The sequence below is a fragment of the Candida metapsilosis genome (assembly GCF_017655625.1).
Source record: "Candida metapsilosis strain BP57 chromosome Unknown scaffold1, whole genome shotgun sequence".
Classification (NCBI taxonomy): domain Eukaryota; kingdom Fungi; phylum Ascomycota; class Pichiomycetes; order Serinales; family Debaryomycetaceae; genus Lodderomyces; species Lodderomyces metapsilosis.
Genome location: NW_027138159.1, coordinates 349,103 through 374,964, shown reverse-complemented (window position 1 = coordinate 374,964; position 25,862 = coordinate 349,103). Strand labels below are relative to the sequence as shown.

The following is a 25,862-nucleotide window of genomic DNA, read 5'->3' as shown; positions in this document are numbered from 1 at the left end:
ATGTCACTCACACAAAAACACGAACTGCGCTCCCAAATTCTTCACATATTCTTATAGTATACAACGATAAAACTCATCAGCTACCTTTTGTTCTGCCCAATAATTCTGCTGAACTGGTCATTATCGAGACATGCGAGATTTTGCCTAAAGGTGTATCTACATGTGTATTAATAAACTATTTACAGTGTCGGACAAGTTGTCTATATGTACTTGGTGTTTGCGTTCCTGTTGCTGTCCGTCTCTTCTCTTGCCTCGGACTTCAATGTCTACCATGGGGAACTTCTTTCCCAAAATCACCACCATGGCTATTCCCATCATATTGGATTGCTTTATCTTGAGGCCTAGCGATTCATCTCTGTCGTCTAATCTGTAGTCAAAATTCATCTTTGAGTACACATCTGCAAATCTGTCGCCCTTACTGGCTTCAACAACAGTCACCTCCCATGGTGCAATATTTCGAGGCCATCTCAACCCTTCGTTGTCCCTGTTAATCTCCGCAATTGCTGCAACAATCCGACTCACTCCAATCCCATAGCACCCCATCATCACCGTCTTGTTCACAACTTTTCCATCTTCTGGCACATCCACACTCAACCCTAATGGTTTTGAGTATTTCCCACCAAGATAAAACGTGTGTCCCACTTCAATTGCCTTTTCTTGATTTAATGCACCTCTTTCACATTCTCCACACACTTCTCCTTCCTCTGCAAGTACAATTGGTACATCTGTCAACGTAGTAATCATTGACCGATTGTGAAACTCCACTGGGAAATCAGGAAAGTTGGATCTAGAATTTAACCGTGCATCCATCACACGCACAACCCTCTTTGACAATTCTTCAGTCTTGGAAAACTCTTCAAACACCTTGCTCTCGGAAACACCAAACGTAATATCAGGTACTTCACTCTGCACAAACTTTGGCTCGAGTGTTCTTCCTTTAGGGTAATACGCACAAACCAACGTAGTCTTGTCTTTGGTTATAAAGTACTGCACCGAGACATTCAGAGCAGCTGAATTTCCCTCCTGTGGGAATGATAATGTCTTTTCTTGATTAGACACATGCCCGCAAGAATCACATGTAAACACAGTATCCTCTCCACTAGCATTCAAGTAGTGCCATTCATGGCTCATATCTCCTCCGATATCACCACTGTCTGCTTGTGCCTTGGCATACGGCACTCCCAAGTCCTCAAAGATCTTATGGTAAGCCCCAACGACAGACTTATATGTCTCCAACGCCTTCTCTTCATCCACGTCAAATGAATACCCATCTTTCATCAAAAACTCCTTCCCTCGAAGAAGACCTCCTCTTGGTCGTTTCTCATCCCGGAACTTTTCTCGAATCTGGTAAAACTTGAATGGCAATTGTTTATAACTGTCCAATGCCTGCTTGGCATACTGCGTAATCTCTTCTTCACATGTGGGAGCAAGTAAAAAATCAGGTTCGTGGTTCCCATTTTGGAGTTTGAATATTTCAGCTTGATTCCAACGGCCTGTCTTTATCCATCCTTGCTTATACGATACCAAAGACAAGCTCAACTCTTCAAATTGTATACTGTCCATGTGCTTTCTGATTATCACATTGATCTTGTCTTGGATGAGAAGTCCCGTCTTTGACCAGTTGACTAGTCCCGATCGTGGGTATGAGACAATTCCCACCCTTGAAAGGAGCTCCAGTGTGGGAACATTCGGTTCCAATTTGAACTTGGCGAGTTGGTTACCATATAGTTTCGGAACTCGGCGAATCATGATGGAGAAATCTTGCATCGATTTTTTTCGCTACCAACTACACTTCACTTTCAATGAAAAACTCAATTTATTACCCCTATAAAGTCTACTTGAACAATTCACTCAATTTTGTCTTAACATCATGGTAAACATCATCACCATACGATTTCAAATGTTCTAATGACTTAGTGAAATCCTCTTGGGCTTTAGTCAATTTCTTATTCTTTTCAGGATCATTAGCCAAGTCATTGCTCAATTCTTGAAACTTCTTGTATGCTTCATTATATTGCTGTACGGCTTTTGCTCTTTGTTGTTGGAAGGATTCGTTAGCTTGGTCTTTGGTGGAACTGAAAACCTTGCCCAAGTTGTCGTATTGCTTGTTAAGTTCATTTACCGAGGCATCGTATTGCTTGTTGAATTCCTTGCTAGCGTCGTCAAACTTTTTGTTTGCAAATGATACCAAGTCGTCCTTCTTGTCTTCAGCTTCATCTGCTTTCTTATTTCCCCAGTTGAACCAAGATTTCTTTTCCTTCTCAGCATCAGCCTTGACTTCATCAGCTTTCTTGTTACCCCATGAGCTCCACTCATTCTTCTTCTTTTCGGCTTCTGATTTGGCATCATCAACCTTGTCTGATCCCCAGTTGAACAACTTGTTTTTTTCATGCTCAGCATCTGCCTTAGCTTGATCAGCCTTTTTAGATCCCCATGAAACCCATTCATCTTTCTTTTGCTCAGCTTCATCTGCTTTCTTGTTACCCCATGAAGTCCACTCATTCTTCTTCTTTTCGGCCTCAGACTTAGCATCATCTACCTTGTCTGATCCCCAGTTGAACAACTTGTTTTTTTCATGCTCAGCATCTGCTTTAGCCTGATCAGTCTTTTTAGATCCCCATGAAACCCATTCATCCTTCTTTTGCTCAGCTTCATCTGCTTTCTTATCACCCCATACACTCCACTCATTCTTCTTCTTCTCGGCCTTATCCTTCACTTCATCTACATCACTCTTGCCAAACCAATTGCCAAAAATTGGTTTCTCCTTCACCTCAGGCAAAGCACCAGCAGATGAAATTTGGGTTTCCCCAGTCTTGACAGAATTTGTACCAAGACAGTTGACAAAGTCAATGTACTTTTGCATACCTCTCTTGAACACAGATTTTTCATCTTCGGGTGTAGCGGCATCCTTGACTGATTTTCTGTAATCCTCCTTGTTTTCACGGAGATTCTGATAAGTATCTGAATCCTTAACCGATGAAGTAATCGAGTTGGTCTTCTTTTCAAGCTCCTTCTTACCCTCCTCAATCTTTTGGGTTAATTTGTTGTTCCATTCATGAGCCTTTTCGTCGACTTTGGCAGTTTGTTGAGCCAATTGTTGGTGCTCTTTTCTAGGCAAGATACGTTCAACGTTTTGGTCGTAGTAATATACCCCACCAGCAATTGCAGCAGCTCCTAAAAAGTATTTTCCAGCAGACATGTTTTAATGACTTTAAAGTAAAATGGTGTGAAAAATAGAAGAGAATGATGAAATTTCTCGAAGTAAAAGGATGATTCTATATTTATATATAAATACAATTGGGTAGGGTAATGTTTCTAAGTGGACATGTTTTTGTGTATGTCATTTACTTTTTATGTTTGCTATTTATAAAAATGGAGAGAAAAATCCTGATCAACCCTTCAAGGAAAGAAAGCTAGTTTTATAAGATAAGCGTATTGGGAGGTGAGAACTTAACGACCTCACCCTGGCAAGGCATGCTCTCTATAAGGTCGGCAATTGACTAGTGGTCTCACCTACGACCAATTGGAAAATAGCAACGTTGGCGGAATTGCGAAAATATTCAGAAACTTTGTGTAATGTTTTGAAGCGAGGTCTGTGGGCAATTCCGGCAGACTCGAAAGAAACACTCCCGTTAGCATGGACCAAAACTTCCATTTCAGCAGTGTATAACTTTCTCTTGGGCACGTTGCATTTCTTCCTTGTCATGGTCTATATACTATTTAGCATAGTAAATTATAAGTGATTTTAGTTGTACCTGCACTCGATTGACTGGTTCTAAATATGGAGGTCGCGTAGGCAATGAAATGACTACTATTGTGAATAATATGCGAACATTCGTAAAAGTAGATAAACCTCTTCTAGTATGCATCTAACCTTTGACGTTGAAATTATCATCTTGACTTTTCAAATTTTGCTTGAAAACTTGTGCAAAAACAAAATGTTGATATATATTACGAGCGGTAGCAGCTGAAATATATGACACTCGGTTATATGGACGCCTGTCTATTGGAAATGTTATACAACTATGTATCGTAACTTAAGTCTCAACAACCCTACTCTCTACAAGTAGTATTCTTGCTAGGAATTTTTCTCTCCTGATTATCAGGTGTTGCATTTCCGACAGGTCGTGCACATATACCAACACAAAATCATCTACAATCGCTTTCCGCAACTTCAGTCTCCCATTATTCCGAAACATCTTCAATTATTCTATAATACAATTCTATAAACATACTAAGCATATTAGCGTCGTCTCGTTATAACCTTCCTTGTAGCACCTGGCTTAAATTTTCTAACAAGAGTGTAACTTGTTCATGCATTCGTCATTCAATGCTTGTGCCACATTACTCTGTGAATTTGGATATCTCTTTCAATCCTTGTCCTGGAACACGCCTCCAATACCTTCTCGTTTCACCGAATAGCAACTGCCTACTTAATTTCCAAACAGTCAATAGCACATCCTTTCTTGGTAAAAACTCACCAAATACCACCTGTATTACATCATCTTTTCCTGGCTTCTCCAGCCGAAAGCCTTTTGTTAAAAAACACATATAGAAGATAACTTGCCCATAATTATGAAATCCTTCATGTATCACTAAATCAATGATATTGCTGATTGGTATAAACGTGTTAGTGCTTTGAAAAGACAAGGTCTTGTTGGACTCCAACTGTGCTCCAATTCCTTTCATAATGGTCAAAGTATCACAAGGCTCTTGAATAACGCAAAGTAACAAGACAATCAGTGCTTGGATTAGTAGAACGGCCAAATTTTGAAATGAGGTGATTGACTCGTAGTTGTATGCTCCATATATAACAATTCCAAAAATTGAGCCGCATAGAAGCCAACATCTCGCTCGGTAAATTAATGGAGGAACTCTATGTTTTACGGAAAACTTCAAAACATCTCGTGATGTAAGCGGCTGCGTATCACCATCAAGGGGAGGAGTGATCTTTAACACGAAATCTTTAGGTGACGACATCAAAGTTGCATCATATGACCAACACGTCAGAGTGTTGGAAATTTTTCCAAAAAATTCTCTTACTATGACACTATTGTTTTCTATTGTTTTACTTATGTGCCGCAATTTTTCAGCTACAGAAGTCAATTTTTTTCGCACGTGCAATTGTCTGACTTCGTTTTAATTATAAAGAGATTTTATTTATACAAAATCAACGATTTTTTATATCATCAATAGTTCCAACAACTGTTTCGTTCTTTCGCAATTCCTTTCTCCTTTCCGCTGTTGTCATGGATTTGGATCCTGTGAATCCTGTTCTGATCTCAATTTCGCGCCTTCTATTAGCCTCGGCATCTTCTTTGAACGCCTTCTCTCTCTCAATCGCAATGGCATTCATACTTTGCTCATGCTCTATTCTGACCTTCTTCAATTCTTCATTATACTGCTCAATGGTCTTGATTTCATTGTTGGTTGCATCACAATACTTTTTGAAATCCACCGGTAATTTTCTTTTCAAGGCCAATTCAATCACTTCTGGATACTTTCTCTCTTCTAAAACAAACTTTGACTTGATTTGCTTTCTTGTGCGGTGAGGGTATAGTTGTGCAATCAAGGAAAAGTCGGTACCATACTCAATGCTTGGTAGAATTCATTCAATTCGTCTGGTGTCCACTTGTCTGTATATGTTCGTTTGCTGTACGTTGTTGAAGTGACTGGATTTGCAAAAGGATTTGAATCCTCAACTGTGCGGCCGGAAGCGTCAGCTCTAGGCTTGACAACAACTGCAGATTCTTCACTGTATCCAATTTTTCCATCGACTAATGTCAATTGCAACGCAGACGACATTGAGGGTCCTTCATCTTCTTCAAGATTTAGCAAGTCTGTTCCCAGCTTTGGTTTTTTGCCTTCTTTTTCAAGAAGGATCTCCTCATCTGTCTTTCCTTCGTTCTTTAACGTCGCTTCTTCCAAAGATATTCTTTCTTGTCTTGCTCTTATTCTATCTAGCCTGCGTTGTACCTTCTTTTGCTTCAATTGGGCTTCCGCTTCTTGTGCCAATTTAAAGCTGGAGCTTACGCTACCGATCTTCAAGGTTGGCTTGCACAAATCAGCCACTGTCATGCCATCGTAATCGAAATCAAGCTCTCCGTACAACTCCAAATCCTCTTCTTTTATTCCGGATGGAATCTGGCTTATGTTTGTCACAGTTGTTATTAAATTCTCTGGAGCAATTGGAATCAAATCGTCCAACAGCTTATCAGCAACCCTTGTAAACCCTCCTTCTGTTTCCTCTTTGACTTCAGACTTCGGTGCATCTCTACGCCTAAATTTTCGCAACTTATTAGTTCTTGGATCAATTCCCACAACAAATTCCTTGCTTACTCTATCTGCTTTGGTCTTCTCGACAGCTGCAGCAGCAGGTGGTTCGGATTCAGTATCATTCATGATCTTGCTTAGTGGAGCGGCAGAGTTTCTCAACGCAGGGAACAAATGACTGACATTTGAGTTCAATATCCTGGACGTAGTGCTTGTAGATGAAGATGGTGAAGGAGAATGACCAACTGGTCGAACCGTCGAGGATGTTACTGCCAGCGATGGTTTAAGTGCAGGAGCCGTAGCCACATTTGGTACCCCCGTAGAGGTCCTCTTTTGATTCCGTAAACCCACCAGTGACCTCCTCCTCTTTGTTGATTTAGGCTGAGGGATTATAATTCTTGCAGATGACTGATTATCTTCGCTCCCCGGTCGATGAGAAACCGATGCAGATCGACTTCTAAATCCTGGATTTATTCCTGACAATCTCCGCGATGAAGCTCTACGTAGGATTTGTGCATGTTGCTTAAGGGTCTCTTCATCTTCATCCGAACTATCAGCAATTGCCGAAGATTCTTGAGGCTTCAGACTATCTATTGGATCTACCACCTCCTCAGAAAGTGCTCCCTTTTTACTAGAAGCACCTTTAATACTGAATGAAGAGCGGGGTTTGTCAACCTGTGTGGCTGGTGGAGTATTTAACTGGTCTGAAGTGCTTTTGCTAGGAGGAGGTGCATCTGATCCACTAGGCGGCACATTTTGGGATGGCTCTGGAGTAGCCGTAGGTTTTGGAGTGGCTTTTTTTCTGACTGGATTCTTTAGCTTTGGAGCAAACTGACTTCCCTTTTTAACTAAACTACTCATATTGGAGGAACTGGAGGTATTGTCTGTATTTGGGTGTCAGGAAACCGTTGTTTATGTTTGCCCTTTTTAATTTTTATTTTTATTTTTTTTTTCGTATTTTAAGCTCTTCTTTCTGGTCGCTTCTCATCTCACCTACACATGGCTGCCACATGCAAATATACCTGGACCGCTAATAAAGCGGACGATTGGGTTTTGAAATTGGGGTTTATTGGTGAAGGGTTTGCTGCTTCAACGAGTAGCGGAGGATTATTCGGGTACTCGTTACAAAATGTGTCCACCCCTATAATGAGAATAGATCTGGCTCATGAAAGCAGCATTAACGACATGAAAGTCATTAATGACAGTTTAATTGCAACATGCTCTACCGATGGGATAAAGATTTGGGATGCAAGGACCTCCAATTGTGAGGCGTCATTAGGCAATGGGAAATCAAACTTTTTATCGCTAGCTTCACTAGGTGATTCAGTAGCTGGGGGTACTGAACTACTAGGTGCAGATGCTGAAGTACATGTTTGGGATTTAAGGAATACATCACAAATTGTGAAATCTTTTATCGATTCACACCACGACGACGTAACTGCACTTGAGTTTCATCCTACTTTGAGTAACTACTTAATGTCAGGCTCCACAGACGGTTATGTAAATGTTTATGACTTATCGAAACCGGATGAAGATGATGCTTTGCATCAAGTGATAAATTATGGCTCAGTCCACTCATGCCATTTTGTTTCAGAATCGAGGATCTCCATTTTGACACACATTGAGACGCTATTATTTCACGACCTAAACGACACAAACTATGAAGAATTGGTAGAGCCAAAGCAAGACGATAGAGGAGACTTACGACAGCAATGGCCAAACAATGAGTATGTAGTGGACATCAACCCGTGTGGGTTTGCAGCCTACGGTGCAAACTCAACCAAAAACTTATTCATCGTGCCATTCAATCCCAAGAAAGAGAAGTTCAAAAACTCAAAGACAATAAATTTGCCCGGTGCACATGGTGAAGAGGTGGTGAGGGATGTTGTAATCAAGCCAAATACGACTCAATGTCTAACATGCGGTGAAGATGGGAAAGTCAAGCTTTGGGAGTTACACGAGCTGCTCAAACATTACTCCATTGGAACCGCTTCATCACCACCTTCGATTCCCACGGTCAAGGAAAAGAGTGACGCTAAAAAGCATCACAAGAAAACACATAAAAGTAAAAGTCAAAGATTCAAGCCTTATTAAAACTATAGACAATTTTTTTTTTTAAAATCTTTTGATGATATCCTCAACAACCTCATTTGTAGATGATTTTCCACCCAAGTCTGGGGTCTTGATTTTATCCTCAGCCAAATTAGCATCAACAGCTTCATATATTTTTGCTGCAGCTTCTGGGTATCCCATGAACTCCAACATTAATGCAGTGGATCTGATTGTGGCAATTGGATTTGAAATTCCTTTTCCCTCAATATCTGGGGCAGAACCATGACAAGGTTCCCCAATGGCAAAGGAATCACCAACGTTAGCGGAAGGAACTACACCCAATGACCCTACCAAAGCAGCAGCACCGTCACTCAAAATGTCACCGTATAAGTTTGGTGCAACAACAACATCAAAGACTTCTGGATCTCTGAACATTTTGTAGACCATAGAATCAACAATTTGCTCTTTGTACTCAACATTTTGATATTTATCCTTGTTAGCGTCGTATACTTCTTTACATGACTCACGGAACAATCCATCTGATTGTGACAAGACATTCGATTTGTGGGTAACTGTGACCGAAGGTGAAGTGTGGAGCTGGTCACTCGAAGACGATGAAGCATCTCTAATAGCTTGTCTTTGAACAGCAATATCAAATGCCATCTTTGCAATTCTTTTCAGCGCAGTTTCAGATATCCTCTTGATTGCCTCAGCAACTTTAGTTCCATCTTCTTTCTCATAGATCTTTTCTTCCTTAATATATAAATCTTCAGTGTTTTCACGGACAATGACCATATCAACAGGTCTTCCAATCCCCTTAACAGATTTGACCGGGCGTACATTGGCGTAAAGGCCCAACTTCTTTCTCAATGCAACAATTGGAGATGAGTACCCAGCTACTTTAGTTGTTGGTGAAGAAACAGCTCCAAATAAGGCTCCATCACACTCATTCTTTAAAACATCGACTGTCTTTTCTGGCAAGGCAGTTCCTGTTTTCTTGAACAATTCATAACCGGCATCCAATTGAACAAATTCGAATTGCAAGTCGTATTTTGAAGGTAAACTTTCCAACACTTTTTGGCCTGCAGGAATTACTTCCCTTCCAATTCCATCACCTGGGATCAACCCAATCTTGATTGATTTGCAAGCAGAAGCTGTAGTGGAAAAGCGACGCATTGAAGATTTAACTGCCAACATTACTAAATAGTGATATGTCTATGGTTAACCAAAAGAGTAAAATAGTATGAAGAAAAGGATGAAAAGTTTGTGAAAAAAAAAAAAAAAGTCAAATTCATATGGGGCGAGAGCGCGGTTATCAGAAAATGGGCCGAACACAAAAACTAATCGACTTTAAATTCGCCGTGAGTGAGTCAGAGGAAGGAAACAAAAAAAAAAGTGTGTCTGGATAAATGGGATGGGGGAAACAATTCCGAACCCGGCGTCTAAGCATTGACGGAATAAAATTGCGCGGACCTCACAAGCCCTACTGTTTACAGCTCCGCCAGTTGTTTGGCCTTATCATATCTAAAGCTGTAAAAAAGAGTTCATTCATTATATACAAGACATTACACATTTCATGCTATTTAGTTATCTTCACTCTTGACAACACCAACCTTGGCAGGCCTCAATACTCTCTTATTCAAAGTATAACCAGTTTGTTGGACAAAGAAAACAGAACCTGGCTCCTTGTCTGGTTGAGCAATTTCGAAAGTAGCCTCATGCAAATTAGGATCAAACTTTTCTCCCAATGGTTCAATTTTTTCAATTCCGTGCTTTTGCAACGTCTTTTCAAAAATATTTCTCGTCATGTCCACACCTTCATACAAGTTCTTAACTTCTTCATTGGCTTTAAGGGTGTCTTCCTTAACATGATCCAAAGCTAAATTGAAATTGTCTATCGACTCTAACAAATCCTTTGCAAGTTTTTGCAAAGCAAAATCTTTAGCATTTTGCACTTCTTTCTTGGTTGTCTCTTGTAAGCTGCGGAAATCAGCTTTTGCTTTGGCGTAGTGGTTCTTCATAAGGGCCAAATCTTTGTCTTTCTTTTCCAATTTATCCTTCAACTCTTTGAACTCTGGGTTCTCGGCAGGCTCTGGAGCATCATTGACCTCTGCCTCTTTGGTATTTGTAGCAGTCTCCTCTGACTTTTGTTCTCCTTGCTCAGCATCTTTACTTGCAGACTCTGTGGCCTCTTTTGCCTCCGGTTTGGTTGAGTTGAAACGCGCAAATTGATAAAGTGGTAAGCGAGGTGAGTACCTAAGCGAAGGGGATGCTATATTGGCACGAGCTTGAATCGTCCTCTTGAAAGATTGCTGTAAAACTCTTTGCATTATCGTTGTGGTATTGAGTGAAGGAAAGATCTCCGAAGCCTGACCCAATGTAAAAAAAAAAATTGCGAAAATTTTTCTACAAGTTTCGGTGAAGTCGGTAGCGCTTGCAATAGTGTAATCTAGTAAAGAGATGTAGACTGAGCGATGTAGAGCTCTATATATTTCAATTATAAGAGTCGAAGAAATACTTTATCAAGAGATATCAAGCAGAGGTTCGTCGTTACAGCTTGCCTTGGTATTAACTCATACTAGCTCATGCAGTAATAACTGGAAAAGGGGACATCCACTGCACAACACTGTAGTACAGTCTCTGATACCAGATTAACAAAACACTTAGGTCAAGATATACCAATTGAAATCAATCTCTTGCAAAGAGGCAACTGCGTTCAATGTTTGCAAATCGGAATCGTCTGTGTAAAAAACATCCACTGAAAAAGAAAAAAAGTTTGAAAAAAAAGAAAAAAAATCAAACAGTTCAACCTAATCAAGTACAGACTCTGTCATGTTTAAATTGCCATCTCGTTGGTTTTCCATAGGGAGACCCTTGTTGTCCCAGGCAAGTCCCATCAAACACGTCAGTCTTGGTCCAAAGCTTGCTGCCAAGCAATTTATAGAACCAGGAACTCCTCATAAGAAGGAAAAGAAGTTGAGAAGAAGAGAGAAAAGATTAAAGAAACAAATCATACGAGATGTCAACACATTGAAACAGTATGATGCAAAGAATGTTCCATTTCAAGTAGATCCAGTCTTGGGAGATCCCAAATGTCAATTTTTTACCAGGATTATGCAAAAAGTTGAAGATCAAGAATCAAATTTGGCTTATGATGTTGATCGAGCAGAAATGGAGAAGCTCTTGTACGCAGCAGAGAAATTATCTCTTGAAAATTCTTCAAATAATGAAGAAATACGCAGAGAGGTACAACAGGTCGAAGAAAATAAAAGAAGGGCCGTGCTTACTATTTTGAACTTGAGAAATACCAACAGCAAGGACAAGAAGAAGTTGGCTCTCAAGTACGCCCGTGAGGAATTGCAAAGAGAGCCAGGGGATACTGCCTCTCCAGAAGTTCAAGCAGCAGTCATGACCGTCAAGATTCATTTCGGGATGAGACACGTAAAGGAAAACAAGAACGACCACACTACTACGAAAGCTGTCCGAGAATTGGTTCAGTATAGACAAAAGCTTTTGCGTTATTTGAAAAGACAAGATCCAAAGAAGTACTATTATGCAATTGCCAAGTTAGGCTTGACGGATGATGTTATTACCGCCGAGTTCAATATGGGAAGACAGTACTTGCAAGATTACAAGGTATGGGGTGACAAAGTGTTGATCAAGGAAACTCAAAGTGCAAAGAGAAAGAACCTTAGAGTTAAGAAACTTCGGGATAGAGTTAGTGAATATCATGATTTGGCTAAGAAAAATTACGAAATCATGCAAAAGGAGAATCTCATTTAGGTCCATTTGTTTTCCATCTGTATATATACTAAATAGTAGACTTGTATAAAGACTTGTCTATCTGTATTGGATCCCTTTGAATCACCTCTTGCTGGCGTAGTATTGGTTCCCAAATCTCAAATATCTTGCCCGCAAGAGTTTCATTCTCTTTTGATTTTTCATCCAATGACCGTAGCATATCGTCATTATCGTTGCACAATTGCTCATAAATCAATCTCAATTTCCCCAAAACATCCTCTTTGTTGCTGAGTACTATCGAATTCATGATATCGTCTGCTGGTAACTTGTCGATCGCAACTTGTTTTTCCTCATTTGTTGATCCACCTCTCCGCTTCCTTTCTTGTGCCAGATGTATAAGCTCGTCCAACTCATCTAGCTTCTGAGATAAAGAGTTTTCCTCATATATGTGGTTGAATTCTGTCACCGTACTATCGTGAAGATATTCTTGAAGGCATGTTATTCCAGTTTCCAACTTTGCAGCACCTGCTTCTGATTCCATGATAGTTGGATAGCATTGCTTCACTTGTTCTTCTGAAAATGACGTCTTGAGCACCTGCTCCACCGCTCTTCTCCCAAGAACTTGAAGTCTTTGAAATCTGACTCTATTAGGTGTCGAACTCATCCTGGCTACTTTCTTGATACCTTTTGTTTACAGTTTCTGGTAGCTGTGTTTTTGCGTAGAAAAAAATAAAAAAAAAATTGTGTCGCAGAAAGGAAGCAAGGAGAAGGCAACCAAAGACGATCTTACCATCAACAACTGTATATCATGTCTGATCCAAAACAATTAATAGCTGAAGCAGAGAAACTACTCAAACCCCAACTGGGTTTTTTCCTGTTCATTTCAGGCTCATCCCAATCCATTCGTAAAGAGGACGCAACTGATTTATACATTCAAGCCGCTAACAGCTATAGGTTGAAGAAGGACTTTAACCAAGCGGGAAACCAATTCATGAAAGCTGCAGAAGTGCAAAAGAGTTTAAATAACCATAATGATGCTGCTAACCATTTGGTGGAGGCATACAAGTGTTATAAATCGGCCTCTCCTACAAATGCCATTGATGCGTTGTCACAAGCAATTCATATCTTTTTGACACAGAATGGGCAGTTCAGAAGAGCCGCCAACTTTACCATGGACTTGGCGGAATTGTATGAAAGTGTTGGAGACACGTCCAATGCTATCAAGAGTTACGAGCAGGCTGGTGACTACTTTACTACAGATAATGCTGAAGCTCTTTCAAATAAAGCATTTCTTAAGTGCGCAGACTTATCAGCCGCAAGTGGTGAATACAAGAAAGCTATTGAACTATACGATACTGTGATTAAGAACCTGTTGAACAACTCATTGACTAAATGGAGCTTGAAGGATTATTTCTTCAAATCTATATTGTCCGTTTTGTGTACCGAAGATGTAGTGGAGACTGAAAAGAGAATGGAAAAGTATGCACAGGATGATCCTAACTGGCCTGAAACTAGAGAATGCAAATTGATAGAGGGGTTGTTGGAGAGTATTAACAATGGGGATGTTGAAGACTATTCTGATAAAGTATTTGATTACGACAAGTTCAGCAAGCTTGATAAATTAAAGACCCAATTGTTGTTGAAGATTAAGACCTCTGTTGTTGAGAATGATGAAGTTGATATTTTATAGGTTCTACATCAATTTAGTTAGACCATTTTTCATTAAAGTTATACTCTCACATAAACATATCCAAAACACACAGAAATAAATAAAAATTCATAAAAGTTGTATCATCTCCCCCTCACCCTCTCTTAAAGATCTCTCCATAAGATGGAACACTGATCCTCTCATAACGATCTTTCGACCAACGTCTAATCGCCTTACCTTTCCAAGTCAAGATGAGATAACTTCCATTAACAAGCACTGAAAGAGCAAACATGGTATAGGAAGTTTTCATTAAACCTTGTGCGGCAATCCATGGGGAAATGGCAAAAGAGAATCCCATACCAATCATGTTTCTTATAAATAAAATCAACACAAGACTTTCACTTGCCAATTTTTCATAACATTCAACAGCGTAGACCAAGCAGATTGCACCAGAGGAACTCATAGCAAATCCCATTAAACCTTGACCAACCACAACTGAAATAGCCCAGTGCATACCGTAATACGATCCTAAACCATAAGCCAAAATTCCTACTGCATTGAAAATTGTGGGGATAAGCATGGTGTGCAACCTATGTTCTGGTTCCATAATACCATTATTACGCTCAGCCATTTTGATGGCAAACCAATCCACAAATGGTCCTCCATAAAACATACCAACGACATTCCCGACGAAAAGACCCATCGTAGTCAAACCAACATTGTTGACACTAAAGTTATATGGCTCAACTGAGTATATAGCAGACTGGGTATTGATAACAAGGGATAACCAAAACATTTGGAAACCATAAATCATACCACTCCACACGACAGCAGGGAACCCAACTAAGTAGAAAGGTCTCATAAAAATGCATAACCATGATCTTTGATCGTTTTCTTCGGTATGATACAATTTGTGTCTTTGCCAGTAGCTTTTCTTTGATTGGTCGTCCTCATCAGACTTGGAGTCAACCACAACATCGAGGTTTTCCTTTTGATCACTTGCAATTGCAGCAATCTGTCCAGTCTCGTGTGATTTGATTTGGGCAAGAATTTCCTCCTCTAACTCCTCTTCTTCGTTCTTGGAACGTCTAAATGTAGTTTCTTCCATCCAAAAGAATTGAAGTACTAATAACGGAATGTAAATGATGATTTGAATGTAGTAACACCAACTCCAGTGCATACTTTGAGCAATATAACCAGCTGCAACTGGACCTAAATCGGTACCCCCATACAATGCCAAAATCAAGGAACTAAATGCGGTAGATCTTTCATGCTGGAAGAACAAATCATTTGCGGAAATTTCTACCAACGTATCAACGGGAGATGCAGCCAAACCTGCCAAAATTCTAAAAGCATGGAAATAGCCAATGTTAGATGACTGAGATCCCATAGCACATGCGACGATAGCAAGGATAGTTCCCATATTATAAACAAACACTTTTCCCAACTTCAAACCAGTTGGTTGGATAAAGCACACACCTACACCTAACCCTAAGAACCCTAAAGCAACTGCTACTCCCAATTCGTTATACGTTGTATTCCACTCTTCAACCCAGACAGCAAAGAATGGGCCCATGAACCCCAAAGTAAGAGCCAACATAAAAGCCCAGAACCAAATCAAGGCAAATTGTAAGTTTCTTTTGGATTTGGACCATCTTAACGGATCATTCACATTGGATGTGGGCTGTGGATGCAAGATGATATTACCGTCTCCTTTCTTGACATCCAAGTTACCGTGCATATCAACAAGATGGACTGTCCCTGGTGGGAAATTGTAGTCATCATGGACTATTGGGTTATTCTCTGGATCTGACATGGTTTGATAAAAATTGTTGTAGTAAAAGTTGAAACCAGCATGGTACTCAAATAATTGGAGTACTTTCCAACCTATTTATGTAATTCCACCAATGCTGGCGGCCCGACGCTAACTCGTTGGTGACAATTTGGCGGAATATTTATTTTCTTAAGCGTTACTGGAGCATTCAAAGATAATAAAAAAAGATTATGAAAGGCGCCAAGCAAAACACCTCCACAAAAGTCACGTCCATCTTATCTTCTCATAGGTAACCTGGTCTTGCATGCACACAAATCGCATACTGGTGCCTATTACTATGTGGTTTTGATTTGTTTTAGGTGGGGTTGATAAAATTAAAGTAAAAGAAGGAATTTGTACACAAAACAATATTATTTTCCAAAGATCCTCCATACATTTCAATATCTTTCGTGAAATAAAGTTTTGATCGTATTTTGATCAAAAGTATAATAATAGGCAGTGACATATTACCCAAAGAGGAAGGTTTTACCTCTACCCCAGAAACCTTGATCAAATTCTTATCAGCAGACCAATCTCTATCGCACGACTCTTGAGGTGGCACCAATAAGGATCCCAAACTCTCTTTGCAATGGGGAACACCTGTTGGGGACTTTCATAGTCGCCCCACAAGTTTTTCAAGAAAGTCAATCATAGCAAATTCACAACCTTTTTCCAATATTTGCAGATCTCTGTCTCGTCGCTGAACTTCTTGCTCTTATGCGGGTCAATGAATCTCTGTGCAAACTATAGCAGTTGCGTATCGTGGGGATTCGATCTTCTCATCACTTCTAAGATGGCAACCACTTGTATGTGGACCAACAGTATTCAAAATCAAGCACGGCATTAGCAGACGAGCTTCGCAGTTGAAGCCTTGAAAGCCGCGCGATTTCCTGTATTGTATAATTAAAAGCGTGGCACTATCCAACTTCCAGCACCACTTGATAGGTAACACTTGACGGTAACCTTATTTTGATATCGCTTATCAGAAAAGACACAAACACCACAAGCAAGAGTAATTTTGCAGTGACTGAACACCTTTAAGATGTGACGTTCCTAGTTTTCTTAATCTTCCTCATCGCCGAAGTGAATTGAAAGATGGCTCCAGCATTCTCTTTCTGCAAAAATTTCAAGTCTGGCAAGTCAAGAAATTCCTTGATACAAAGCAATGATAAGATGAGTGCTCCTTTCTCTGAACTATCCATACCATTGACTAGAATGAGTATTCAATGAGTATAGAATGATGTGCGATACAACCAAACCGTTTTTCTCGCAAGGGCAATTTGTGTAAACAAATCTTTTAAACAATTTTCAATTTCTCTCATTTTTGATGTACTTGTTTCTTATATGAACAAATTGCGCAATCGTTTGACCAGAAATATGTCATGGAGACCAAGGTATTTTGATATAGGTGTCAACTTTTCAGACTCCATGTTTCAAGGTTGTTATAACGGGTCCACCAATCCAAAGCATCCATGTGATATAGAAGATGTGATTGGCCGAGCCCATTTATTCAACGTCGATCGCATGCTAATTACTGCATCTACAATCAAAGAGAGTCGAGACCATTTTGACTTGTGTAAAAAGTATAGAAACCAATTCAACTCCACGGCAGGTGTGCATCCTTGTTCAGTTGCTAGTGAATTTTACGTAAAGCAGGGAGATAACTATATCGAAGAATTGAGACCTGATGTTGATCAGAAACTCACAGAGTTGCGCAATATTCTAATCGAAGGTTATAAACTGGGACATGTGAAGGCATTTGGAGAGATTGGGTTGGACTATGATAGACTCCACTACTCCACGAAACACCAACAGCTTGAAATGTTTCAACGCCAATTGGATATCCTACGCGAAGTTGATTTCAAGATTCCTTTATTCTTACACATGAGAGCCGCTTGCGATGATTTTATTAGTATAATAAAACCTTACATTGACGAAGGTGTTGTCGACAGTGGCGTAGTGCATTCATTTACTGGGACAGAAGAGGAGTTGAATAAATTGCTAAATCTCGGTTTTTACATTGGAGTCAATGGTTGCTCTTTAAAAACAGAGGAGAACTTGGATGTGGCATCCAAAATACCCGTTCAAAAGCTCATGATTGAAACAGATGCGCCATGGTGTGAAATAAGGAAAAGTCATGCAAGCTATAAATCGATTTCACCATATCCAAACAAATTCTACCCGGAAATTGAAACTGAAAGTTTAAACGAAGCAAGCCCTCAGTTTAAGCTAGATGAAAATTTGCCATTTCCTGCTATTAAAAAGGAGCATTATGCAAAGCATGCTGCCTACGTACAGCAAAGGCTCGAAAACGAAGCGCCTCCTAAAGAAACGAGAATCGGGGTACTCAGCAAGCCAATGATTAAATCCCGTAATGAACCTGTGCAAGTGGGCCACGTAGCTGAGATTCTCTCTAAGTTACATGGTATAACCGATGACGAAGGAATAGAAAATTTTATAGATACAGTTTATAACAACTCCGTTAAAGTTTTTCATTAAATGGGGTCATATAATAATAATACAAAATTAAATAAGAATTTTAAGTGAAATTTTTGCTCTAATTAGAGAGAAATTTATTTGGATTTCCCTCTAGGTAGTTTGAAAGTTCCCTTTGGTCGGCCTCTGCCTCTAGGTCTGTTGTCACCCTCCAACACGTTTATGGTTCTTCTTTTAACAGGTGAAGATCTCTTGCTCCAACTGGACCGCCTGGTATATTGAATCTCGTCTTCAACATAAGAGTCAGAATCAGAATCGGACTCTGACACATTAACTGGCAACTCTTCAAGATCCAGACTCTCGTCGTTTGACTCGTTTGCCTCGTTCTCCTCATCTTCCTCAAAATCATTATCTTCGAAACTAGACTCCTCATCAACATCGGACTTTAGGACATCTTCATCCTGGAATATATCTGCAACAGCATCTAGATCCACCTCTACATCTTCCTTTGATCGCTTCTTAGGCTTCATTTTGACTTGGTTGCTGTTGGGCTTGCATTCAAAATAGTTTTCAATAGAGGTTATTTCTTCTCTTGCTGTCTCTGAAAATAGTGCAACTTCCTTCCACGCCTCTTCCTCAAATGAATATGGGTTGTAAATATCGTCCTTCAAAAACTCAGCCACTTGGGAGATATTGTTATGAGGAGTATGTTTGCCATTCTGGATCAATGCAGGTGCGGAGTTGATACCACCACTTGGGCCAAAAAGCATTGGCTTCCACAAAAGTTTACTGTAATCGAGTCTAGTGTATGACTTGGCCTCCCATTTAGTTATAACTTCGCTGATTATGTCCCAATTTATCACAATGGCAAATTTAGTTTCATCACCATCTTGCTGGCAATAAAGGGCATGTAGCTGCTCCAAAGCCACGACAACATTAGCCGGAGTCATTCCAGTCATCTTGCACAAAACTGCAAGTGATATATCGAGTTTCTCCAGACCTTCGTACATTTGGTAAAGCTCTCGTAGCTTGAAAGCAATAGTCACTTTCCAGTAATTTCTATAGCTTAGCAAACCCAAGCCACTCAATGGTTTCTCTGGAGTCCCGTATTTGAACTCATTTCTAGTTAATAAATAGCTGAAATCAATAAGTAAGTGTCCATAACCCTTTCGTTGGTATATTGGCAACGTAAGTATACATGAAACATTGTAATCCAGGTTATTCAACTTCTCTTTTGAAAAATAACCCACGAAATGATGTTTTGAAGGGCTCTTTTGGTCCCTCTCGGTTAAAATATAAAACACAAATGGCTCCACGTCATAATACAATGTTTTCGAATTCAAAAATAATTTGGCCAAAAGACAAACATTTTGACAGTAATTTATACTCTTTCTTCCATCAACTTCCCAAAAGGATACATTCGAGTCTCGATAAATTTCGGTACCTGGAGGGTGGTGATTTGAAAAATTACAGTTTTTTAGTTGATGGCGCTTGTAGGAAATTGGGGAATTCATGTACTTTAAACAATACTCACAAATGTATAAAGTTTCGCATTGGGAGTATTCCTCTGGATATGGAGCAACATACCAGGTTTCAATTTCGTGATCTCGAAACATAATCTTTTTAATCTTTGACTTGCTTAACGCGATAGTAGATGGTGTTGATTCTTTGACAGCCTCGTTTATTTTGTGAGGTAGTTTCTCGTTATCATCTGTTGAGTTTTCATTGTTCAACTTATTGCGTAGCTGCACACCCTCCAGTCGAAGTTTTTCAAATCGTACTCTTTCTTCCTTGGTTGGATCTGTGTCATTAATTATACAGTCAGGGTACCCAAGTACTCCCTTGTAAGGTAGTTCTTTCTTAGTCTTTGATCTATACCTGATAGTAACCACAAATTGGTGTCTATTAGTGCTTACATTTACCTTTCGATTCACTTTCTTCCTTGGTGGTTCCTGTTCAACCACCTCTCGCGTTTTTTGGATCATTCTCTTGAGTGAGTAGTCATTGGCCGGCCTCAGTCGGTGACTTCGTTTCTCCAAATCATCTGGAATTATATTCGAGTATACATGGTTATTTGTGATTCGTAGCTGATTTAGTAGGTGCAGTACCATGATAAGAACATCTTCACGAAAAGAAAAATAAAAAATAAAAATAAAATGTAATAACAACAATTGGAATCAGGTATCAAACAACAGGATTTTTCAATGAACTTTGAAGCACTTTTCAAGACTTGTGGCTTTCACTTTCAATGATCAAATGACTCTATCAAATGGAAACTCAGTAGTCGAAGTATTTGCAAAAGATTTTGTTAAGGATTCGATTGAAATATATATATGTCTTGTGTTTCTTTTTCTCTTGTTTTTATTTTTTTTTTTTCTCTTCAAAATCAACACACGCAACAAAACCCACAATAATTACACAAACTTGAGCAAGGAAAAACTACGTGATTGCGTGTGTACACGCTTCCTTTTGAAAGATCATAACTTTTTGCAATTGAAAAGAGAGGAAGCCTCAAAGTCATCGCAGTACACATAGAGAGATTTACCCACGATTGCCTGTACACGTCACTTTTAACTTGACATGTCTGATGATCTTGATAGAATACTTTCAATCGAAGAATCTGCTCTCAACAGGAACAATGAAATAGACAGGATACTTAGATGTAATGAGCTGGATTTCTTTGCCATCACCGAAATCAATCCATTGGTCACTTCGTTAGATAGCATACCGCTGTTGATTACCAAGATATACAGGAAAAAATCGTTATTGATCCATCCCGACAAGACTGATCATCCTCGAGCATCGGAGGCTTTTGATAGACTTAAGAAGGCTCAAAAGAGTCTCGCAGCTACTGATGCAAATGATGAAGAATTTAAGGAAAAACAGAGGTTAGTGTCAATTTACGCCACATTTCAATCTGATGATATACCAACAAGTTTCAACGATCCGGTCAATGTGAAAATTAGATTACAGGTGAATGAAATTATTGAAAACGAATTGGCACATTTCGAATTGGAAAAATTGGCAAAAATTAGTGAAGAGACAAGAAAGAATGAAATGCAGAAACATATGAAGGAGGAAAAGGAGTTGAAGAGAAAGATAGAAAATGAGTGGGAGCAGACACGAGATTCAAGAGTTCAAAATTGGAGAAAGTATTCAAACAAAATTGAAAAGAAAAGCAAGAAGAAAAAGCTGAAACCTAAAGTTCTAGCATAAGGGCATATAATGCAGTTGAAATATCTGTGCTTGAGACGTGTCTGGCGGCCGGCCATGCACGTCATCTGGGATGGGGCTTGACACGTGAAGAAAAAAAAAAAAAAAAACTCTGAAGTTATGATGATTCACACTTTCACCCACACACACTGACTCCATGACTAATTTAACCATAGCAATACTATCTATAAGTGTATTATCTTTCATAACAGGATTCTACACCAATCAGCTTCTCAAAGCTCTGACTCTGTCAGCCAAAAAGCGAAGATTGGCCAGAAGAACTGTTTCTCCCCGAGATGCATCCCATAACGAAACAGAAGACGAAACAGAAGACGAAACAGACGAAGAGGAAGAAGACGAGGAAGAAGAACTAGATATCAACTCATTAGCATTGAATGAAATCCCGGGCGAAGTCAGAATGACACTTGTTGTTCGACAGGATCTTAAAATGGGCAAGGGAAAGGCAGCTGCACAATGTTCTCACGCCACATTATCTTTGTACAAGAAGATAACCAATCCCAACTCTGATGCATACAACCCGGAAATGGTGAGAAGGTGGGAATATGGTAACGGACAAGCAAAAATAACTCTTCAAGTTCCAAATCAAGAAGAGATGGATATGCTTTATGCGCAAGCAATTAGTGTAGGTGTCAATGCTTGTATAATACATGATGCTGGAAGAACACAAATAGCTGCTGGAAGTGCAACTGTGTTGGGTCTTGGACCAGCGCCTAAGAGGGTTTTAGATCAAATCACCGGAGAATTGAAACTATATTAACAGATTGAGTATATAATCTCTATGTATTACATCCATCTTCAAAATAAAAATCTTTGTCTGCACTCATCTCGGACGTTTGGTTAATGGGTTTATGGAGGAGCTGGCCCTTCGTTTGGTTCTTCTCATCACATCGATGTTGCTTCCATCATCGTCAATCAAAGGGTTATCATCATCATCATCATCATCGCTAACACCGATCCCAATGCCCGCTATAACGTCATCTTCATCATCATCATCGTACAAATCATGTACATCTAAACCAATAGATGATTGTCTGTTTCCCCTTCGATCTCTTCCGCCAGATGAAGCATCACTTCCATTTCTCAACTTTTCCAAATAATCTATACGTGCCCAAATTTCTCCCTCTGTTCTCTGTGGTAAAAGAATAGATAGCTCAGCAAAGGACAATTCACGATTACGCCTATTGATCAAAAGCTCATCCTCTTCCATTGTCCACGGGAGATCCAATTTGGCCTTTTTCGACTTCTTTTTGGTATGCCCTGATGATGATGGCATATTCTTTTTCATTTTCTGTACTTTTTTATTATTATGTTCAACCATTTCCTTATTAATCTTCAACGGTTCGTCCGACTTCTCTGTGTTGTGCGGTATAACAACAGATCCTGATCTGGAATAATAACCCAGACTAGGGCCCGCCAAAGACCCATTCCTCAAGCTAGAAACAGTAGTTTGATGCACTCCTGCTGCACCACTTATACTTGAATTCCTTGACGGCCCACTTATGCTTCCCGCACCACCAAAAAGAACAGGAAGATGGGCCAAAGAAGTAGCTCCCAGCTGGTGGTGAGGAATGTTCATTGACTTTGAGGGCAATGACGATATTGATGCTCTCGCTATAGACAGGATGGATGCTCTTTCATCGTTTGTAAATTGAATGATGGAATTGTTGCGCAAAGCGGCGGCTGCCACTGAAATTGAACCAGAGTTGTGATCTCGTGGGTGCAAACTCGTACTATCCCGAGCACCACGTGCGCTTGCATTGGAAGTTGAATTTCTAGGTGTAAGGGAGGATGGGGTCTCAGGGTGTGTCCTCATGTGTGGTAAGTTCATAGTGGGGTCAACTGACACATCTGCATAGTATCCACCCGACCCATTAGTTCCTGGTATCACAATCCCTGTTCGGCTCAGCGTTTCCAAAGGGTTCTCCTGTTCCGGTGAACCCTCGTATCTATGACTTAGACTAGTTATCAGATTTGCTCGTCCTGAAGCATAAGTGTCCGGTGAACCTACCAGCATTTTGGGGGTGGTGGCTGCAGGAGCTGGACTGGAGAGATATGAGGGTGAGTTTGATAATGCATTAAGTCCAGCTAAAGCGGATGAAATGCTGTTGTCAAAGCCCTGAAATCCTCCCGTAGGCGTTGGGTCATATGGGAATTCCGAGTCGGTTGTTTGCATTTTGGTTTTTGGTACTGGCTGAGCTTTCTTTTTAGAAGACGAGCTTGACATTGTAGGATTTTGCTTGAATTGCTCACCCAACGCTGCCGCTGATTTTGGTGGGTTCTTTAAATTTCCAGACTTCAACCTCCTCCATCGAAACTGGCAAGCATTTGGCGTTCTATTGGTGAAATGACTGGCTATAGCTTTCCAGCCTAGTTTCTGACGATCTTTTAAATGCATTAGTAGAACATCATCTTCGGCATCCCAAGAGGTTGGTGTTCTATTGCTTGCTTTCTGAGAACTTGTTGGAGAGGCGTGACTCGCCGATAGTGAGGATTCTGGAGACATGGATCCTTCTCCCCCTCCCATTGTAAGACCCTTATGGTCTTCTGAACTGATAGCGTCGAAATCTGCCGAGCTCATCATTTATACAAGTCAGATCGAGTTTCCCATAGACAGGAATAGGGCCGAAAATCAAAACAGAAGCGATCTCGAATTTAGCGTTGGGAGACAATGAGTGATTTGGCCAGGAAATTTGAATAATGTAAATTAGTCTTCCTGTTGGTTGAATTGCAGTCCAGATTACGTTGTGGAGGCTTGCTGAAATAGTTTCAAGATGATCATCGGTTTGAACAACATTTTTGGTTTTCAACGAAAATCAAAAATCCACCCAACTTGAAAACGTATTGCGGTATGGATGTGTCTATTTCGTAAACCAGGTCATGTGATTCGGTTTATTTAGTCGTGTGCACCACCACACTTTGGATGATCAACTAAGCTCTACAAACGGTCATGAAAGATTGGTTCCCAGTTACAAGCCACTATATACACATATACCTAAGCTTACTCTATTGTGCCAACTTTATCAGCCCAGATCATTTCAGCTTCCACAATCGTGTTATTATTTGCCCTCATTTTGTTCATAGTCTCCATATACTCCTCATATTCATCACTGTCAAATACAATTCCTCCACCTGCTTGTAAATAAGCTACACCATCCTTAAACACCATCGTCCGCAATGCAATACAGGTGTCCATTGTCTTCCCATCATAACCCCAGTGTCCCACAGCTCCGGCATACACGCCCCTCTTTTCCTTTTCCAATTCAGCAATGAGCTCCATGGCCTTCACCTTAGGTGCTCCACTAGTAGTTCCAGCAGGGAAAATCGATCTGAATGCATCAAATCGAGTTTGATCATCACGCAAAGTTCCACTGACTTCTGATACTAAATGCATCACATGCGAGAACCGTTGGATCGTAAGTAATTTATCCACCTTGTTAGTTTCAGGTTTACAAACACGGTTGACATCATTACGTGCCAAATCAACAAGCATAATATGTTCAGCTCTGTCCTTCAAACTAGATCTCAAAAGTTCAGCATTCTTTTCATCTTCTTCATTTGTTTTTCCTCTCTTGATTGTACCAGCAATAGGATGAGTAACAACTCTACCACTGGTGTCAGATTGCACCAATAACTCAGGCGATGCACCAATAATTTGGAAATCAATCAAGTCAATGTAAAATAAGTATGGGGATGGATTCACCGTTCTTAAATGTCTATAAATATTAAACGGGTGTAGTTCAGTAGGACGAGCAATCCTTTGTGAAGGAACTGCTTGAATGATGTCACCTTTCAATATATGGTCCTTCAAAGTGGAAACATGCTTTTCATAACCTTCCTGTCCAATATTGGAAGTAAAATTTTGATTCATTTTGATAGGCCCTTGACGTGGGAATATCTCCTCGTTGGAAACATTTCTCAACAAAAGCTTTTCAATCTCACCAATCTTTTGAACACCCTTCTTGTATTCCTCCTCCAAGTCATGAGATTTATCTACTTTGATGTTGTAGATAATTTGGAATCTTTGGTACACATGGTCAAATGCCACCACCAAGTCACAAAACATCAACACTGCCTCTGGTAATCCAAGAACATCCTTCAATGGTCTTTTCGTTTTAGGTTCAAAGTATTTAATACAATCATATGAAATATATCCAGTTGCACCTCCACTGAACTTTGGCAAACCAGGTAACGAAGCTTGCTTGAAATGAGACAATTCCTTTTCTAGCACAGTTATTGGATCTACATCGCAATATCCGGCACTAAACTTACTTGGATCATCTCCAGTCTTTATCACTTTCGATGGATTGATTCCAATAAATGAATAACGATCAACGGTATCTCCATGCACTGATGATTCAAAAAGGAATGAAGGTGATCTATTCTTGTCATTGATGTTGGCCAATCTGAGGTAGGCTTGGTGAACTGAAATATCATTATGGCCCACGTATTTGTAGATTGGGTACAAGTTTGGCGGGTTTGTTGAACCTGAGTTCGCCTCTATTGATTTCTTTAAAGTTTCAATTGACGGTTGGACCGGTTGTAACTGTATTGCAAAGTTAGTATACATTGAGGCTCGATATGGATTAGACCCAACATACCATTATGCTCCGTATAGGCTGTGATGTGATTTCAGAAAGATTGTGATTGTGAAGAAGAAAAAAAATT

At 39.9% G+C, this 25,862-nt stretch overlaps 16 protein-coding genes across 16 annotated transcripts; 6 read left to right on the top strand and 10 right to left on the bottom strand. All coding sequences in view use genetic code 12, as the record gives it.

Moving 5' to 3' along the window:
• Positions 1–156: 156 nt before the first annotated feature.
• On the bottom strand, positions 157–1,749 carry I9W82_000176 (PRS; the record flags this gene model as incomplete). The annotated part of the gene is made up of 1 exon (XM_067690540.1): positions 157–1,749. The coding sequence occupies one exon, from the start codon at positions 1,747–1,749 to the stop codon at positions 157–159; it is 1,593 nt and encodes a 530-aa protein (XP_067550202.1).
• An 85-nt stretch (positions 1,750–1,834) lies between these two features.
• Positions 1,835–3,199, bottom strand: CSP37 (Csp37p; the record flags this gene model as incomplete). Its single annotated transcript, XM_067690529.1, has 1 exon — positions 1,835–3,199. One exon carries the CDS (start codon positions 3,197–3,199, stop codon positions 1,835–1,837), a length of 1,365 nt encoding a protein of 454 aa, XP_067550201.1.
• A 1,971-nt stretch (positions 3,200–5,170) lies between these two features.
• Positions 5,171–7,134, bottom strand: I9W82_000174 (transcription factor TFIIIB subunit; the record flags this gene model as incomplete). The annotated part of the gene is made up of 2 exons (XM_067690518.1): positions 5,171–5,511; positions 5,592–7,134. The coding sequence occupies 2 exons, from the start codon at positions 7,132–7,134 to the stop codon at positions 5,171–5,173; spliced, it is 1,884 nt and encodes a 627-aa protein (XP_067550200.1).
• A 138-nt stretch (positions 7,135–7,272) lies between these two features.
• I9W82_000173 (uncharacterized protein) lies at positions 7,273–8,367 on the top strand (the record flags this gene model as incomplete). The annotated part of the gene is made up of 1 exon (XM_067690507.1): positions 7,273–8,367. One exon carries the CDS (start codon positions 7,273–7,275, stop codon positions 8,365–8,367), a length of 1,095 nt encoding a protein of 364 aa, XP_067550199.1.
• A 21-nt stretch (positions 8,368–8,388) lies between these two features.
• Positions 8,389–9,522, bottom strand: LYS12 (homoisocitrate dehydrogenase; the record flags this gene model as incomplete). Its single annotated transcript, XM_067690496.1, has 1 exon — positions 8,389–9,522. One exon carries the CDS (start codon positions 9,520–9,522, stop codon positions 8,389–8,391), a length of 1,134 nt encoding a protein of 377 aa, XP_067550198.1.
• Positions 9,523–9,908: 386 nt separating this feature from the next.
• MGE1 (Mge1p) lies at positions 9,909–10,655 on the bottom strand (the record flags this gene model as incomplete). The annotated part of the gene is made up of 1 exon (XM_067690485.1): positions 9,909–10,655. One exon carries the CDS (start codon positions 10,653–10,655, stop codon positions 9,909–9,911), a length of 747 nt encoding a protein of 248 aa, XP_067550197.1.
• A 502-nt stretch (positions 10,656–11,157) lies between these two features.
• I9W82_000170 (mitochondrial 37S ribosomal protein uS15m) lies at positions 11,158–12,108 on the top strand (the record flags this gene model as incomplete). The annotated part of the gene is made up of 1 exon (XM_067690474.1): positions 11,158–12,108. The coding sequence occupies one exon, from the start codon at positions 11,158–11,160 to the stop codon at positions 12,106–12,108; it is 951 nt and encodes a 316-aa protein (XP_067550196.1).
• Positions 12,109–12,136: 28 nt separating this feature from the next.
• Positions 12,137–12,730, bottom strand: I9W82_000169 (MIND complex subunit; the record flags this gene model as incomplete). The annotated part of the gene is made up of 1 exon (XM_067690462.1): positions 12,137–12,730. One exon carries the CDS (start codon positions 12,728–12,730, stop codon positions 12,137–12,139), a length of 594 nt encoding a protein of 197 aa, XP_067550195.1.
• Positions 12,731–12,874: 144 nt separating this feature from the next.
• Positions 12,875–13,756, top strand: I9W82_000168 (uncharacterized protein; the record flags this gene model as incomplete). Its single annotated transcript, XM_067690451.1, has 1 exon — positions 12,875–13,756. One exon carries the CDS (start codon positions 12,875–12,877, stop codon positions 13,754–13,756), a length of 882 nt encoding a protein of 293 aa, XP_067550194.1.
• Positions 13,757–13,868: 112 nt separating this feature from the next.
• I9W82_000167 (uncharacterized protein) lies at positions 13,869–15,530 on the bottom strand (the record flags this gene model as incomplete). The annotated part of the gene is made up of 1 exon (XM_067690440.1): positions 13,869–15,530. One exon carries the CDS (start codon positions 15,528–15,530, stop codon positions 13,869–13,871), a length of 1,662 nt encoding a protein of 553 aa, XP_067550193.1.
• A 1,341-nt stretch (positions 15,531–16,871) lies between these two features.
• I9W82_000166 (3'-5'-exodeoxyribonuclease) lies at positions 16,872–18,026 on the top strand (the record flags this gene model as incomplete). Its single annotated transcript, XM_067690429.1, has 1 exon — positions 16,872–18,026. One exon carries the CDS (start codon positions 16,872–16,874, stop codon positions 18,024–18,026), a length of 1,155 nt encoding a protein of 384 aa, XP_067550192.1.
• A 74-nt stretch (positions 18,027–18,100) lies between these two features.
• SAS3 (Sas3p) lies at positions 18,101–20,074 on the bottom strand (the record flags this gene model as incomplete). Its single annotated transcript, XM_067690418.1, has 1 exon — positions 18,101–20,074. The coding sequence occupies one exon, from the start codon at positions 20,072–20,074 to the stop codon at positions 18,101–18,103; it is 1,974 nt and encodes a 657-aa protein (XP_067550191.1).
• A 469-nt stretch (positions 20,075–20,543) lies between these two features.
• I9W82_000164 (uncharacterized protein) lies at positions 20,544–21,179 on the top strand (the record flags this gene model as incomplete). Its single annotated transcript, XM_067690407.1, has 1 exon — positions 20,544–21,179. The coding sequence occupies one exon, from the start codon at positions 20,544–20,546 to the stop codon at positions 21,177–21,179; it is 636 nt and encodes a 211-aa protein (XP_067550190.1).
• A 154-nt stretch (positions 21,180–21,333) lies between these two features.
• Positions 21,334–21,954, top strand: I9W82_000163 (aminoacyl-tRNA hydrolase; the record flags this gene model as incomplete). The annotated part of the gene is made up of 1 exon (XM_067690396.1): positions 21,334–21,954. One exon carries the CDS (start codon positions 21,334–21,336, stop codon positions 21,952–21,954), a length of 621 nt encoding a protein of 206 aa, XP_067550189.1.
• A 63-nt stretch (positions 21,955–22,017) lies between these two features.
• On the bottom strand, positions 22,018–23,775 carry DOT6 (Dot6p; the record flags this gene model as incomplete). The annotated part of the gene is made up of 1 exon (XM_067690385.1): positions 22,018–23,775. One exon carries the CDS (start codon positions 23,773–23,775, stop codon positions 22,018–22,020), a length of 1,758 nt encoding a protein of 585 aa, XP_067550188.1.
• A 420-nt stretch (positions 23,776–24,195) lies between these two features.
• TRP2 (anthranilate synthase) lies at positions 24,196–25,798 on the bottom strand (the record flags this gene model as incomplete). The annotated part of the gene is made up of 2 exons (XM_067690374.1): positions 24,196–25,740; positions 25,796–25,798. 2 exons carry the CDS (start codon positions 25,796–25,798, stop codon positions 24,196–24,198), a joined length of 1,548 nt encoding a protein of 515 aa, XP_067550187.1.
• Between the last annotated feature and the right edge of the window lie 64 nt (positions 25,799–25,862).